At 34.6% G+C, this 13,038-nt stretch overlaps 1 protein-coding gene across 2 annotated transcripts in view; it reads right to left on the reverse strand.

Moving 5' to 3' along the window:
• Positions 1–13,038, reverse strand: part of LOC149543659 (histidine biosynthesis bifunctional protein hisIE, chloroplastic-like) — a 97,176-nt gene that overhangs the window by 62,724 nt on the left and 21,414 nt on the right. For both annotated transcript variants that reach the window (XM_089798418.1, XM_089798417.1), the window contains exons 2-4: positions 11,273–11,518; positions 11,041–11,136; positions 10,687–10,835 (exon numbers count right to left, since the gene is read on the reverse strand). In XM_089798418.1, coding sequence (XP_089654544.1) covers positions 10,687–10,835; positions 11,041–11,136; positions 11,273–11,518 — 491 coding nt within the window. The remainder of the gene's footprint in view (positions 1–10,686; positions 10,836–11,040; positions 11,137–11,272; positions 11,519–13,038) is intronic.

Genomic DNA, 13,038 nt, shown 5'->3' on the forward strand with positions numbered 1-13,038 from the left:
ATAAAAGGAATATGAGTATAGAAAGAAAATGTGTTTAAATTAAAGATTTAAACATATTCAACAAAGACTTAACGCTTAGATAGCTGAAATGATTAATACATAATACATAAGATACATCAATCTAGAGATAATATAAACAACGATATTATTGTCTAAAACTGATGGAGTTCCTAGAAGTGAATGATTAAAACATATGTATATTGTTTATTTGGACTAAAAGATACAATCTATACAAATATGGAGTCTACATTAGATGGGACAATATTTATCCAGTCATAATACATAAGATACATCAATCTAGAGATAATATAAACAACGATATTATTGTCTAAAACTGATGGAGTTCCTAGAAGTGAATGATTAAAACATATGTATATTGTTTATTTGGAGTAAAAGATACAATCTATACAAATATGGAGTCTACATTAAATAGTACAAGGGTTCCAGTCAAAGACATCAATCAACAGTCAATGTTTGGTGACATGTAAATCATTCCAGACAGCATATTTGAGAAGAGCTTGGGCAGCAGTGATAATGAAGGCTTACAATGATGGTGAGTCAACAATTTAAGACTTAGACCTATTAAGGCATACATATAACACATAGCAGATGGAAGCCGTCACATTACAAAACAGAGATTTATTTAATGCAGCAAAGTTTGTTTCCAAACAATGAATTACTTCATCATCAGAGAGGATGATCATGTGGCAACTTATATTTAAGTCATCGTGAGACAGAACTTCACAAAATGATGTACACATAGAAGATGAAAACATTGTAAGCAACGGTTACATGATAACAGACATACATATACATGGCAGCACTATTTCAGTAAATAAAAAAAGGGAGAATATTATTAATATCTATTCTGTACAGTGAAGAATTAATATTCAGAAACATGCAGTCAGCATGTGAATGATGAAGACAAAACTATGTCAGCCAGGTCATTATTAAGGAGCCCGATAAAATTAAGTATAACGAGAATTGATGATTTTTCAGTGGTGAGTCTAATGTATCAAAAAAGGCAAAAGACGAATCAAGGAGAATTAAATATCATTGGCGTCCGAAGAGAATACACAGCGACATAAATTGAGGATAATAATGAGAAACAGAAGTCAATATATCAGAAATTGATTTTCTTGATGGTGGTCAAATAATTTTAAGAGAGCGGTAATGATGAGAAGACCATGCTACATTGAAGGATTACTGCAGAATGACGGCTATGTTCACATTTGAAAGAAACAATGATTATCATGAAAGGAAACTATGAAGGGCAATGGCATCCTGATCACACACGTCACTTATAATACCGAATAAAACATCGGGAGCAGCTTTGAACTATGGTATATGGAATTAATAAAATACGTTTTGATTAGAGGAACAAACAAACAACTATTGGTCAAGTCAGTGATAAGTTCAGTGCAAGCATGCCTTATAAAGACAATATGTGGAAGAGTATAATAAGAAGCGCTAAAGACAAACAAAGCCCGACATGTAAGGTAATAAGAAAATAACACTATCGGGAGTTTAATGTGTTTGCACAATGAAGTCACAGTATTAAATTAATAAATAATAAATCTGAAGCAGTGCGATCATGAATACATAATTTATTAAAAAGATGTGATTCAAGTTTGGCAAAGTGTGTGATTTGTTAAACAAAAAAGGAGCATGAACACTGAAGCCAAAATGATAGTCAATACCATCAAATGTAAGTCATGAATTGACGGTAAAATACAATGAACCAAATAAGTATACAGCAATATATTGGTGACCAGTTTTAGAAGACACGTCAGGCATCATAGTTCAGAAACCTTGGTTACCCAGGTTCACCGTTTTGGCCCAAGATTCCTGCCTGGGTTCGAACCGGTTCAAAATACAAGTCCGGTTCGACCCAGGTTCTATCAAAGTTCGAATTTCCCTGGGATGGTTCGAACCCGCAGTCCATAATTTGAACCCGGGCGAATTTGGGCTGCCCAGATCGAATTTGGGACGAATTTGGGCGAATTTAATATTTTGAGTTCGGGTTTCCCTAAAAGGTGAATGTAAGTAGGTTATTTTGGCTTCTAACATCATTTGTGGTGTGCAAATAGGTGATTTTGTGAGCAAATAGGTGATTGAGCAAAAGAAGTTTGTGCAAGGTGGAGTTTATATCATATGATTTTATGATACTCTATGTTTCTAGGCTTCATAAATATGTATATATATAAGTTTTTATAAATTGTACACGTTTTTCTACAAACAAACCCAAACGAACCCAAAAACCTTTCCAAAATTTTGCTGTACCGGTGAACCAGTTCTTCGAACCCGTATTTCAAACCGAACTCGAAACGGTAACTAAGTCAAAAACCATGAAATAAAACGTGTTAGGAGCAGCATGGTTCAATGGTGTTAATGATTTATTGTATTAATATTATTTTAAACAAAACTAATAAAAGAAATCGGATACAAATTATGTTTACAAGTGACAGGTGATAATTTGAAAATTCATGACTTCAAGAGACAAAGGCATAAATAAAGATTGATTTTGGAGATAAGAAAAAAATATTAGAGTGACAGTGCGAATGAAATGTATAAAAGCAGAATAGAGCCATGTCCAAGGAAGAATAAACAGAGAATGTGTATGTGAAGCCTATGAGGAGCAGATGCACAGCAGATTAGAGTATAAAAGAATAAGTGAAAAGGAGATGGCAATCTGTGGTGCTTGAAAGAAGAGAGTACATGAGATGAATGTATGAATAAAAACAGAGCAGTATAAGGAAGAGCGAAGAAAGAAGAAATCAATATTCAGAGGAGAATAAAGTTAATGCTAAGAAATGTGTGCAAAGGATTAAAATATATAATCATATCTCAGTGTATGTGAAGTGATAAAGATACAAGTATTTGATGTGATATAAGAGGAGTAGAGTATAAAAGAGATAGAAATATATAGACATAAATCTGATTTGTATATATAAATCGGTATGTAAGCAAATCAGAAATATTAAGATTTACAGCCTGAACAAAAGAGAAGATATAAGAGCATTCAAATTAAAGAATTCATATAGAATAAATATCAGATTGAGGAAAATAAATTTGTGTGCTAAAGATCTCCATCATCAGTTGAGTCGGCAACATTATCAAGATGGAAGAGAAGTTTGTGTATTGTGGGTCGGTGCTCAAGAAGACAAGCAGAGGGAGTCCGTACTTCCAGTAGGTCGAAGCCTGCTAAGTGTGGAAGTTGGAGCTTCTAGTGAGTCGGTACTCATAAATATAGGGGTTGGACCCTCCAGTAGGTCGTACTAGTAGGTCGTAGGCTACAAAACATTGTAAAAGATCAAGTTTATATAAACAACATTTAATTGTAGTGGTTTTCTCCCGCATTGGGTTTCCACGTAAATCCTTGTGTTATTGTGTTCACGTGTATAATTGTTCATTTCAATATTTGAAGATTAATTGTTTGGATAAAAGTTTTAAATTGAAAAATTAGTTATTATACTGATTCACCCCGTTCCAGCCCCCCCCAACCCCTCCCCTCTCTGTATAATCATGTGCTTTTCACAAAGACAAAGATTTCGAGCTTATTTAATAGCCTAGGGCTGCATTTGAACAAATGGATAACAAAGAGTTAGAATGCAGTAATTTAGCAAAACAAGCAAGAAATGCAAGCAAAATCGAATCCTTACACTTACTTGGAGAGCAATGAGCAAAATTTGGAAGAAGTTTGGATGCACTTGTTCTCTTCAAAATTGGGTTATCCAAGTGTATTTGGATGCAATGACCCAAATTCATTGAAAAATTCAAAGTTTAGCTTCAAATCGTAGCTACAAGATGTAAATGCATGTGCATGGTATTGCCAATGTGATTGCAAATGTCTTCCTAAGTGCAGATCGCACTTATGGGAATGATTTCCATGTTTAAAAATGCATCTACAAGGCAAATCGTGGTCTCCAAGGGCACACGCATATGCATGTATTTGGGCAACTGTGATTGTGAATCCCTTTCCCTCCAGCGTTTCATGTATGGTCGGGTTTAGAATTCCCTATAGCATCAACGTTTTTGGCTTTGGAGCAGCAAACCAGGGTCATGAGAGCCAAACACATGAAGAGAAAATGCAAGGCAAATGCAAGTCACTTGTATTACAACCCAAATCGCACTCTCCAAAAGGCATTACATGTGACGTTTTTTATGGAAATGCATGCCTTCAATGTAAATCGGGTTCTCCAAGCCTCTTAGCATGTTTAAAAATGTGCATTTGTATTGCTCAAGTCCAAACGTTTTCCCTTGGAGAGTAAAAAACGACTCTTGGAGACCAAACACATGTAATGTATTTGCATACAAAGTAAAACCGGTTTGCACAAATGCACTTTCATGCAGCGTTTTGTGTACAAGAGGAAAATCGCACTATCCAAGGGCATTTGCAGGTTTTACATATGCAATGCTAATGCATGTTGACCACACAAAGAGAAAATCGGGTTCTTCAAGAGCAATTACACGATGTGTTTCTACATGCAAGACTCAAAATTGGGGTTAGAAGAGCAAGATGCATTTATTGTTTTGCATCTTTTGACCAAAACTCATTTCCTTTGCAAAAGCAAGCTCTCAAGATGCAATTGCATGTTTGAAAAATGCAATAAGTTATATTGCAAGCAAAATCAGGGTCTTGAGAGGCTTTAGCATGTCATACATTTGAACTTTAGAAGAAAATCTCAGTCTTTAGATGTTATTGCATGTTTTAAAATGCAAAGCATTTACATATCTAAGCCAAAATCGAGTTCTCTAGATGCAATTACATGTATTTCATTTTCAAAAACATGTAATGGAGTTGCATCACTTAAGTTTTCTACTTAGCACATGTTACAATATCTACACTATATAGTTTACATATTATGTGTAAATATATTCAAAAAGTAATATTTCACTTCAACATTCTAAAATAATACATTAATGTAAATCTCAACATTAAATTAGACTATATGGTGGTGTGTAAACTATGTGAAAAAAATTTAAAAACTACTCAACATTAAATTATACCATAAAGTGCACTATAATGACTTAAATCACTTAAGTGATAAATCAACATTAAAAGATAACATAAAGTCATTTTGAGTTATATTTTCCAAAACGTGTAACTCAACATTAGAGTGTAAGGCCAATATCTTTTGACTGATGTAACAACCATTTTTCCTCGGGTCTTAACTAACAACTAGCACATCAAAGAAATACAGTTAATACTTCATATTCATAAGAAGATAGTTATAACATATATGTTCATGTGAATGAGATTAATGGTTACAATTTAGTTAAACAGAAATTTCATAACTAACAATTGAAGATAACATCAATAAATTTAACACAAAATTTAACATCTACATATCGTAGAATTCAAAACCAAAATCCATCTAGGGATGCTTTTGTAAAACCCAGGTTAGTCCATAAATACCGCTTAGGAACAAATAGTTATACCACTTTATCGAAATGACAAATACCATCAAATACCATTGTATCAATTAGGGCATCAAATACCATTGTATCATATAGGGCATCAAATACCACTGTAGCATTTAGGGCATCAAATACCACTGTAGCATCCCTTCTCCTTCCATTGCTAATTATGGCAATAACATATAGTTTGAAGATACGTTCATATTCATTATTCACATAAATGAAAGACAGAAATAACAATCCATCAAATAAACCTATCTCTTGCATATAGATATATTCCATGTTCAGTTGGAAGACAAACCGATCTGATTGGTTACCAATTTCATTAACAAGAAAAGTTGTTTTCATTTAAAGGAAATAATTGAATCAATGATATAAATCAATCTATCTTATCTTCTGCTTGTACAAACATCATAAAAGTAAAATACCTATTACCAACCAATGTTTGATTGGATAACTTTATCTTTGTCTGGTACATGTCCTGACCTCTTGTGGAGAGGCGAAACATTCTCACGGACTTAACCTCCCAACCACGGACCCTTAAAATATCCCCACAAATCTCATTACAAAAAGGCCCTCCCTACTTAGAATAGACATGAAACACCTTGTCCAGCCACTAAGCATTCTAGTTCTTAATTCCACCACTTGACTTGGCAACAAGGTACATATTGGACAAAAATGAGCTTATTGGAAAGTTCTTCAAGTTTAAGTATATAAGTTATTATGATAATTCTGGTTTCTATTCTTTCTTTTTGCAGGGATCCCTTTCACCTCTTCGCCCCCTTTCATTGGCCATCCAGCCAAGGTGAGTCCTTGGTACTTGATCATTAATGGAATCCTTCCATTAGCAGTTCGTTGCTGATGCATAGATGATAATTCGTTACTGGCGTTAAGTTGTCTTTGTGACTCAAAGACCTCACTCTTGTTTAATCAGAAGTTTGTGTCATCAGAAGTAAAGGACAAACGGTTCAAGATAAAAGACGCACATTGCATATTCGATCTGATTCTAATAAGAAAGTTTGGCTGTACTGAACTGAACATTATTAATCGATTTGTAACATAGATATTCTTTGATGAAGAACACTAGCATATCTAAACCACTACTTGCATTGACATATACATAAGATAAGAGCAGAGGTATCTACGTGACCTGATCAATGATAATATGACTTGGGTAGTCTCGACTGGCCGGCACACAATGTTCTCAAAAGTAGAAGGCCAAAGCGGGTGTCTAATACAAAGAACCCGTACAACAGCAACACTCGATTTCACACACAGTGATGGGAGCTAAGTGAAAAGAATAAAAACGAATAGAAAGGAGCCTAGATGGAAAGAAGAATGGAGTCATATATATTTCTTGGTAAAGAGAGAGAGACTTAAACTTAAGCCACAGCCCAAGGGGCAGTTAAAACAAGATCATCGGTTTCTTGGTTCACCAATTCAAAAATATGGAAAGGGGCGCCAAGTGTACTCAACGTCTCTAATAGAGACTTATAATTTAAAAACAAATATCAATGGGCTCCTTTGAAGGGTTATTAAAAGAAAAGGAAACCAAAATTATAAATATCTATATATATATATAAAATTTTCAAAATGATGTCATCATACTATTATTATGTGCAAGGTCATACCTATTAAAATATGCATATCTATATACGTGCATAATATGGAGGATTATGATTTATTCTAACCTTATATCCTCTCGATCTATATGCATGTATATATATTTATACATATGTTACTAGAGACGAACTAGAGATTTAATATCATGGTGGCATCATACATTTATATACATATATGCATTTATATATATATGATGGTGAAGAAAAATGGAGACGCCATCATAGAAGAACAACGGTAATGGTTTTGAACGTGAATTTGATAATAATTTCTACTCTAATGAACCAATTAGAAAGAGGTCACACAAGTAACATACTGCAAGTAACCTTCCGCAAATTCACAAAAGTATTTCTTCATATTAATTGATTACCAAAATGAATAATCATAGAGGATCAATTTAAAATGACAATTTCTTCAAACGTTGAGTATTTGTATTGATTCAAAATTTCAAAGAGAGTACATAAAAGTTCATGGTTCTATCGCCAAGTAAATTTGTATTAATTGGGGTGTTAACTAACTAGGATACATAACCAAACAATAGAAAAGGGGCTAGTTATCCTTACTAGAAAACATAAGTTTTTATCCTTACTGAAAACTCAATACCATACTATGTTTCTATTTATCACCATTTACTTTTCCATCCTCTGATTTGTCATCAATGTGCCCTACTTTGTTGGCTTTTCTATACCATTCTATTCCTTTCGAATCTGCTTGCGCTCTTCCATTCATTTTGGTTAACAGGAAGACCCAATTTCTCTTAATTGTGGGCCACCTCTTAAAGAAAGTGAAGATATTGGAAATAAGCAAAGGTTGTTGAACCTCTACTGACGGTGCCAAGCTCCATACTTTGTTTTGGAATGCCTATATTTTCATCTATGTTTTCCAAAACAAGTTACAACTATTCAAGCAAATGCTGCTTAAATCTACGACAGCCCTCTTATCAGTGGTATTTTCAATGGCAAATTTTCGCCAATTCCCAAATCGTGGACATCGGTTGCATCAATAAATTGGCGAATAGTTATATCGAGCGGTGTTGTTGAATTGCCCCAAAATTTCAAAGTTCTAGCGTCTTTCTTCAATTGTTCGTATTACGATTATCTCTGTTTAGTATCTAATGGTTATCTATTGCAATCTTCTATAAATATTAGAATGTTTCTAATATTTAGTTTTCTGTTTCTAGAATAGAATGTTTCTTTTCTTTAGTTAGTTGTAGATAATTATTAGTTTTCTTTTAGCTAGAATAGAAAGTTTATATTCTTTACGATTGTTTCTTAACGAAACATCATTTAGTCTCTACTATAAATTGATCTCTTGATCACTATTACTAACAAGCAAATATTTTCCAATTACTTTGTAATATGGTATCAGAGCCAATCCTCTAAGTTTTTTCGAAAATAATTATAATTTCTTAGTTGAAATTATCTGCCTTCTATTTTTAAAATTATTTACATGCATATTTGCTTCCAACTCTCTCTGTAATCCAACTAGGGTTTCCATTTTGAGAGATCTGAATCTGCCAACTTCTGGTTTGGTTCTGCAACCCATTTCTATCCAGATTCTGTCTAGTTTTTCTGCACATTTCTGCCATTTTTGTAATTTTTTTGCAGCACGGTCATTTTTGTTCATAACCCTTATTTTTTGTACCAGATCCAAAAAAAAGTATACAAATTCTTGATGGGTTTTTTGAGATCTCAACTGGGTTGTCGTCTATTTTTTCTGGGTGCGTCAATTTTTGTGCCTCAATTTTCGCACTAGTCGATCCAGAAATCAACAAGATATTCTTTTTGGGTTTTTTGAGCTCTCTTGTAGGTCACCCTTCAAATTTTTTGGGTCTCTACTTTTTGAGGGTTACATGTTTGTTGCATGTACTTACATGGTGTTTGCATGTGCTACTTTACCATGCAAAGTCTTGTGTTTTGCCTCCCTCAAAAATTCTAGCGGGTTTTCATAATTTTTTTCCCAAAAAAAAATTTTTGTGGGTTTCTATAAATTTTCCCTTAAAAATTTCTGATTCTGTAATTCGCAAATTTGTGTGGGATTCCTTTGTAGGTTTGTAATTTTTTCCTCAAAACTTATATGTTGGGTTTTACCGTTTTTCCTAAAAAAATGAAGCTTTGTAATGTCAGGTTTTAATTATTTTTTCATCTCAAAAATCATGTCAAGTTTTGATTGATTTTTCACCTCAAAAATCATGTTGGGCTTTGATTGATTTTTCACCTCAAAAATCATGTTGGGCTTTGATTGATTTTTCACCCAAAAATCATGTTGGGTTTTGATTGATTTTTCACCCCAAAAGTCCTGATTGGTTTTTTGTTTCTCATTTTTTAAATGATGTCAAAAGGCATGCCTAATTATATCCAAACTCACTGGCATATTTAATGTTTGTTTCTCAAGCTTGTGACTTAGCGAGCACTACTTTATGTCCGGGTGCAAAATCGCAGGTCTAAAAAATGTTGTCATTTGTCTAGTGATCTCACAAGTGCTTTTAATGTGTTAATTCATGTGGTCACTAGTTTTCGAAAAGTGTTTTCTCCCTTTAAATATGCAGCAGGTCGCGAATTTGTTTGTTCTCAACATTCATAAGCCAAGAGTCGATGACTAGACGGTTAAGGGTCAAAGCTTTACCTTGTCGCTAGCTGGCAAGCTGAAGACGGACTAGTTCTATAATGTTGTGAGCTAGCAAATGGTCACCACCTGTCCTATGAGGTCTCGCAGCCATTTTTGAAATGATGTCAAAAGGCATGCCTAATTAAATCCAACCTCAACAGTATTTTTCATGTTTCCTTCTCAAGCTTGCAAGTCAGCGAGCACTATTTTATGTACAGGTGCAAGATCACAGATCTAAGAAAGGTTGAACCTGTAGCATAAGTGACAGAACCAGCGTAAGAATTCAAATGGAAACTACAAGCTTCAGGAAATACTGATTGAGTATATCCTGCGCCAGAAGAAGTCCAGATCCTCGTCGTGGAAATCAACGTATCTGTTTGTCTCCTTGTGGGGGTCAAGCAGGTAAATCAGTGTATCTGGATGCCACTAACTTACACCCAGTGATACCGCCTGTTCTTAGCAAAAGTCTGCTTGATGCAAACTGCATTTCCTCCATCAGATCGTGGACTGCAAACACAGATTCAACGTTCTGGTTTATTCAGATGAATTTGCATATACAGGATGCTATTCTTAGATACATGAACTGCGATCTCCTATCTTCATTCGGAAGTAAAGCTCAATCTCTATGAATCAGAAGACTTAGAAGATATCATTGGGTAGAGGCAATTCAAATTCAGTCATCAGAGATCCATACACCCGTTGGGTTATCCACAGCATACATCCAAACCTGGACATTCTGAAATAAACCATTTTTCAGATAGAGCTATATTGATCTCTGTGATTCCCAACACAGAAATACATTGGGAGAATACCCCTTGATATTTTATGCTGTTTCCCTGGTACAAACATTGGTGATGTTCTGTGAATTTTGAAATATACATTATCTGACACTGTTTCTTTGTGTTTATTGTGCCTGGTACATTACAAAGTTCTTTCATATTTTGGGGACATTACACAAGGTAATAACACAAAAAGGAAATAAAATATTAGAAGCAAACTGAAACAAATTTTCCCATGCATGAAAGAAAAGGTGTATACCGTATTTTGGAGCAAAGTAACTTTTGGTCATCCAACAACTTCTTTGTCCATGAAGGCTTCCTAAAATCGTCCCCTAAATCTGATTTTCGTTGAAGAATGGTATCTTCTAGAGAATAGAGTGATGTACGTGGCTGTCTTTTTACTTCAACCTGAGAATATACAAACTAAAATGAGTAAGCAATTTTCTCTAGAAAATGTCCATATATTCAAATCATTGATATTTTTTTTTGAACACTCATTGTTAAAATTGAATCTTGACTGTGGAAAGTTTCTTTTCAATAAACAAATAAGTATTATAACATGCTTCAAACTTTGCAAACAAAGAACCAATGTCAGATAATGCAGCTCTTGTACATTCGAGTTTTTGACAAAATCAGATGCTGCAGTGAAATAACAGGTCTCTGTCCCTGTATGACACGTTGGACCATCAGGCTTTCCAAGGTATATTATCTGCAAAATCAAGAGTTTGTATTCAATGGCTTCCATAAATTTGCAGCAACAGAAAAATTAATTTAAGGATTGCTAATTCGTATAGACTGGAAAATACAAGAAGCAATACAAAATGCAGAAGTTCAAAAATTATCACCGAATCACGATCGCAGTCAAAAAAAACATCAGCCACATTTATGAAGTTGGAGGAAGTCTCTCCTTTAGTCCACAGTGAGGACCGGGAACGACTGTAGAACGTGGCTTTACAAGACAACAATGTTCTGGAAACAGCATCCTTGTCTGCAAAACCTTGCATCAGAATAGCTCCTGTATTGATATGTTGAGCTATTGCCACAACCAATCCTTTCTCGTCCCATTTTATGGTCTTTAAGAGATCTTCAACCTGAATTTTGCATGTTGTAAGGCCTTGATGTTCGCATTGAGAATCACTTCATGATTGAAAAAAATACCTGAACTGAGGAAAACGTAGGTTACACAAATCATATTCATGTGCTATAGAACACTATCAAATATCGGCATATTAAAGATTAACGTGCTTTGTGAGAATAATGAGAAGAATTAGAAATGTAAGTTATCTTTAAACCTCGCTATAATAAATTATACTAATATTAAGCTCTAAATGATTGAAATTGTCACAAGCTGGTATCCATAAAAGAATTGGCAGATAATTTTAAAAGAAGTTCCGTGACATTAAGTTTGGGATATTTTAACAATTTAAAAGCAAAATTCTAGATACCATTATAACCATCAGATTCATTTGTGTGGTTGAACTACTTCAACTGATTTGAACTGAGTCTTGATAGTTAAGTTCTTTTGTAGTTACAAATATCAATTGGGATACCTTTACATCTGAAAGTCAAAGTCCAACACCAACTACACCAATAGGTTTTTTTGTGGGGTTGAATTAATCAACTTAGCAAATGGGTTTCAGTGCAATTTATTTTCTTAAAATAGGTAAACTTTGCAAATTTAAAAGAACATGTACTACTATTTGTGATGAAAGAGAATGTGGCATGAGGGACTCTGCCTAGGATGAAAGTACAAACTAGGAAAATCAACAATGATTTCACTAAGGAAAGCTGATCCACTAGACTCAAGGGGGTTCAAGCGCCAAGAGGATGGAAGGATTCCTTCACTGCAAGGGTTGATTGAATATGGCTATGCACAATGGGAAGTGAAGAATACAAGATGTAGGTCAACAGTGGGATAGATGTGTATGCAAAGAGTTCGCAGACAGTAAACCAGATTCAAATACCAGATCTGAAAATCTGAAAAAGCGACTATGTTGTGATCCAAAGTTTTAATTCAGAATGGTAGGAAGAGGGCAACTTGCAAGGGTAGGGAGCAACTTGGCTCACCTAAGGCCCTTGGAGGTGCCTAAGACCCAGTAACTTCTGACGAAACTTCTACCATCTGTAACTCTGGGTCAAGTCCACGTGTAGCTTCTGTTGGCATGAATGCCAATGGGAGATTGACGAATGCCTTAGATAGATTATAAGTAATGATTTGGAGATGGTTGAGTGCTTATGTGTTGCATTCATGACTTGGTTTGTCATTGATGTCAACATATTAGCTTTCCAAACAGTTACAGCAGAGTTGCAGAGACAGTTTTGTTCAGCGAGGTTTGTTGTTGCTAAGTTGTGTTACGCAAACTTAGACTAGTATTGTGGGATGTGTATAGATGCTATATCTATGTTCGTGGAAAGAGTTATGAAGTTTTTAGTGAGTTACAGAAGACTTTTAGAGGACTGGTTGTATAGCAATATATTTTATATGTTTGACCAAGTAGCTCATGGTATAGTCCAACGTACACTCTTGCTTGCCTAGTTGTTTACCCTTGGCCATGGTGATTCAAGGTTCATACGTATTTGCCTAGTGGTGTTGGTGCCCCCGTGTCCAATT

This window comes from Cupressus sempervirens, chromosome 8 (genome assembly GCF_028749045.1).
Source record: "Cupressus sempervirens isolate cs-2001-9-10 chromosome 8, ASM2874904v1, whole genome shotgun sequence".
NCBI classification, from domain to species: Eukaryota; Viridiplantae; Streptophyta; class Pinopsida; order Cupressales; family Cupressaceae; genus Cupressus; species Cupressus sempervirens.